Source organism: Myotis davidii, unplaced genomic scaffold (genome assembly GCF_000327345.1).
Source record: "Myotis davidii unplaced genomic scaffold, ASM32734v1 scaffold623, whole genome shotgun sequence".
Taxonomy (NCBI): Eukaryota; Metazoa; Chordata; class Mammalia; order Chiroptera; family Vespertilionidae; genus Myotis; species Myotis davidii.
The window spans coordinates 374,824-379,702 of record NW_006294464.1 but is presented as its reverse complement, the minus strand read 5'-3'; the positions used below and the strand labels follow the sequence as shown (position 1 = coordinate 379,702).

The 4,879-nt window shown below is 40.5% G+C and overlaps 1 protein-coding gene across 2 annotated transcripts in view; it reads left to right on the top strand.

Annotated features, from left to right (window-relative positions):
- Positions 1 to 4,879, top strand: part of FARS2 (phenylalanyl-tRNA synthetase 2, mitochondrial) — a 584,045-nt gene that overhangs the window by 406,881 nt on the left and 172,285 nt on the right. For both annotated transcript variants that reach the window (XM_006768687.2, XM_015567165.1), the window contains exon 6: positions 1,148 to 1,299. In XM_006768687.2, the coding sequence (XP_006768750.1) occupies positions 1,148 to 1,299 (152 nt within the window). The remainder of the gene's footprint in view (positions 1 to 1,147; positions 1,300 to 4,879) is intronic.

The following is a 4,879-nucleotide window of genomic DNA, read 5'->3' as shown; positions in this document are numbered from 1 at the left end:
GACCAAGGGCTACACCTAGGGATTAGGCCGGCCCTCTGCCACCAGGGAGCAGGCCTAAGCCAGCAGGTCGTTATCAAGAGGGCACAGGCCGGGCTGAGGGACCCTCCCTCCCCCCCAAGAGCACAAATTTTTGTGCACTGGGCCTCTAGTATATATATAAAACCCTAAGCGAATGGTCGACCGTTTGACCAGTAGCTATGACGTGCACTGACCACCAGGGGGCAGATGCTCAACGCAGGAGCTGTCACCTGGTGGTCAGTGTGCTCCCACAGCAGGAGCACCGCTCAGCTGACCCACAGGCACCAGACGATGTGCTCATGGCTGGTGAGCGCAGCTGTGACAGTGCTACCGAGCGGCTGCGACGGCAGGCTCACTCTTCCCTGGCCGCCTGCCACTTTGCACACTACTAAATCCCTCGGGGGATGTCAGACTGTCGGTTTCCAAAATGGGCGGTCTGACATCCCCTGAGTGACCCCGGATTGCGAGAGGGCACAGGCCAGCTGAGGAACCCCACCAGTGCAAAAATCCGTGCACTGGGCCTCTATTCCAATATAATGATGAACTAATGAACCCTAATAAACTGGAAAAAGTTGGGAAAATGAAGGAAATGGCTACATTGTGTTTATTACATCCTTAGAGGCACAATTTGTAAAATAACTCCCTAAATGACTACTTATAAGTTCATTTCTTTATTTTAATAATTAGAAATATTAACAAAAATGATATTACTACTTGAAATACCGATCTTGACAAGTCCTTTTTTCCCATTAAAATGACTTCCTGAAAGTGTCACAAGAAGTTAATGAATCGCTTGTTAATTAAATTTGAACTTTTCTTCTCTGATATTCAAATGGAAAAAAACTGAAATATAATAAATTCAAAATGCTTCATACTAAATTGAACACTGATAGTGATATAAATGTTATAAATGGTGATGTTACACATGAATCTATAGGATTCACAATGGAATTCGCTAATTTTGAATATGGGCTTATCTTTTAAGTTTATTTTGTTCCTGAAAATTCAAGTGCTGAAATAATGTTTTATGAGCATTTTTTAATTAGCCAAGTGTAACTTTCCATGAAAAATTTAAACATTCTCATCCCACTAACAACTCAATCTATCTTTTCTTCTCTTATTTTGTTAGCCTCTTAGCAAATATCCTGCTGTGATAAATGACATTTCATTCTGGTTGCCCTCGGAGAATTACACAGAAAATGATTTCTATGACTTAGTACGAACAATTGGAGGAGATTTGGTGGAAAAAGTTGATCTTATAGACAAGTTTGAACATCCAAAGTAAGTAAAAAACTTTCTGATTTTATCCTTTGTTCTCTCTATGTGACAAGTGGCATGTGGAAACATATAATAACATTTTGCTGAAATCCAGTGCATGCTAGACAAAATATCTTCTGAATTTATAGTGAATGCATGGCTTCTCAGAAAAGCCTTTCATATCAGTCCTTCCTGAAAATCTTTCTGAAATGCGTTTTTAATCTTTCCTGCCCTGGTTAAAGAAAGTATAAGAAACTGGATGTTTTAAAGATCTTGGAGTTGTTCAGTATTGCTTTTGGAAGTGATTCTGTAGCATATCACATCCCAGGAACAGAGGATAAGGCCCAAAGAAGAGTTTGTGGAGAAAAAGTGTTTTGTTAATCTCCAGGTGAATATTTATTAACCATATACCTCAAGCCAAAATCTGTATCAGGTCGTAAGATAAAATGTAATAACTTTATCAGGACTTTTTTCGGTATTGACCCGTCCTCCCTGATATGTATATATTTGTCCCTCACTAATCAAGTTTAACTCTGCTTTGGCCTTAGAACTGTTTTTCCTGAATTCTCTCTCAGGGTTTGTATTGATCCATTGATCTGTTCTTGAGGGACTCCAGTGATGCCTGAGGAGGCTGTCCTAAGTCTGACTTCTCTACCTTTCATTTTCTCTCTAATGTATTAGAACTCTGTGTTTTCAATGTTTTCCACTTCATTTTGAATGCTTTCCTCCTTGTGTCTTCTCTGCTCCTTACTGTGTTTCCTTGCACACATTGTATTTCCATCTGCAGTTACTCTGTTTTCCCCCTTTTCTGAGTTCTGCAAGCTCATATTTCAGTTTGTTTTCTTACTATCTTTTCTCTGAGTTATTTCTGCTTTGTGATTTTCCCTCATAGAGAAATTGCCTCATTTGGTTTTTAAAATTCTTTGTAATATATTTGGCTAGAAACTTCATTTGATTTGTTGGCAGCATTTTTCTATGACTTCCCTGTCATTCTCCTTATTCTTTTAACTGTTTTAATTGCTGTGTCAGTTGTATGCCTATGATTGCCTTTTTGTCACACATATTTGACTATATTGGATTTTCTGAACCAGCTACTGACACAAGCCTGGGGTTGAGGTTCAAGAGTTAACTCAGTAGGGAAGGGCTAGTAGTCATTCAGGCTACATGTCTTCACAACCATAGGCTTTCTTTGTCTCCACCTCCATGAAACCAACTCTTTCTTTAAATATGGCTCATCCATCTCTGAGTCTTTTAGTAGGTCTGCCTCCCACCCCAAGTCTACCCTAGTTACAAACAGAAGATCCACCTTTGCTAACTCCAGTTCCAATACTTATTGGTGATATAGACTTTGCACTTCAGATTATAACCCTTAGCACTGAGAAATGTATTTTTGCTGGTGTTCGGGAATATGTGCTCAAAGACATGGCACTCTGTGTGCTTCTGCTCTTTGCTTCCTCCCATTTAGCTTCTACTTGATTTTGGCTGTTTTTGGCAGCCTTTAAATATATTTTGGAGCTTGCAGATGATATTTGTCTCCTAACTGTACAGACAATAGAATGGATGTACAGGGTAGCTTGGGCCCCTGACATGATAGATACCATTCAGCCCTGTACTTTTATGTGAGAAAGAAGTTTCCATGGGTTAACATGTTGATATCGAAAGACTGGATATTACTTTTGAAGAGGAGCAAATATATGGGAATAAGACTTACTGCAAAGTATCAACTGATATGCCCAAAGCACATGACTCACCATTGTTTTCCATTCTTATTTAATACACAGATAACTTCTGGAATCAAGGATTCAGAATTCAATCTTAATTTCTTCTCAGGCTCTTACTTCCTGATACTGACTTAGATCCACCTCTACCTCTTATATCATCTGTGTGAAAAGTGAGATAAGTAGCTTTTCTTGGTTGGAGATGAGCAGAACCTAAAGGTCACTGTGAGATGTTATTGCCGGGGTGTAGTGATGAGGGTAAATGGAATGGGCATGTTAATTGGAGGGAATGCCGGGGGCATGGGGAAGTATCAGGGTCCTGTGGACTCAGGAACAGACCAGGCAGACAGTCCATTAAAGACAAAGTCCCAGACTGTGTAGGAGAATTGTATAACTCAGGTCTGCACACAACCCATGCTCACTGGTTGTGCTGAAGGAGAATTCGTCCCTTCCTTCTGGAGGAGACAATACTTTTGATTGGAAATTTGAAAACAACCAGCCAGAAAATGCTTCTGTCACTGATCTTCAATAAATATTAAGCAACATTTAAGTCCTGTCATTTTGGAGCTATGCCAAATGATCACCCTGCCCCGAGAGCCTACCTATCTTTTCCTTTGTTTGCTGTTTTTGTTGTTGTTGTTGTTAATCCTCACATGAGGATATTTTTCTATTGATTTTTAGGGAGAGTGGAAGAGAGAAAGACAGAAAAATCAAGAAAAAATCTTGATCTTTTTTTAACCAAAGCAGTTTGTCAGCCAACGAAAAGTCTATACTGGGTGTATCAGTTCAGCCAGTAGTTCATATGACATGTTTATTGGTATTTCCAGAGGCCTCCTTAAAAGTTGGGCTGAAGCTGTCCTTTTTCCTCTTGCTACCTGGATGTGAATATAGTGGCTGGTACTTTGGCGACCATTCTGGATCACAGTGTGTCCTTGGTAGTGGAAGTTGTGGGGAGTACAGCTTGGGTCTCATGGCACTGGAGTGTCAGTTCAGCCTTGGACTTTATATGAGAGAGAGTATCTTGTTTAAGCTACTGTTTTTCAAATCTTCATTCCTGACAACCAAAGTAAGGACAAACAAACCTTGCTCTTATAGCACTGAGGAAAAGCACATTATTTCGTCATGGTGGCTCCTTGTGCAATGATTCTCAGGAAGTACCTAGGGCAGGAGGTGACAAACTTTTGCTATTAAAGGACAGATAGTAAATATTTTTTACTTCATGGGCCATATGATCTCTGTCACATCTACTCAACTCTGCCCTTTTGAAAGCAGCCATAGAGAAAACGAAATCAAATTGTCATGGCTGTGTTCTAATAAAGCCTTAATTACAAAAACAGGTGGTCAGCAAGTTTTGGCTCATAGTTTGCTGACCCCTGATAAAGGGGAGGGAGACACATGTAATTTTTCTGAAGATTGCCCTCTCCCGCCCCCCACAGATTCTGAAATCCTCCCGAAGGAGGTCATTCTTCCCTGAGCACCTGGCACCCTCCTGGTCTCCTCCCACTTGGGCAGTGGCAAGTGAAGGTCACCTGACCTTGTACTCATCAATGCATAGCTTGATCTCAAGATTTATTTCATTTATTTATTTATTTTAAATTAAATCTTTATTGTTCAGATTATTACATTTGTTCCTCTTTTTTCCCCTCATAACTCCCCTCCTCCCAGTTCCCGCCCCACCCTCCGCCCTCACTCCCCACCCACTGTCCTCATCCATAGATGTACGATTTTTGTCCAGTTTCTTCCTGCATCTCCCACACCCCTTTCCCCCACAAGAATAGTCAGTCTATTCCCTTTCTATGTCCCTGATTCTATTATGATCACCAGATTATTTATTCACTTGATTCTTAGATTCACTTGTTGATAGATGCATGTTTGTTCATAATTTG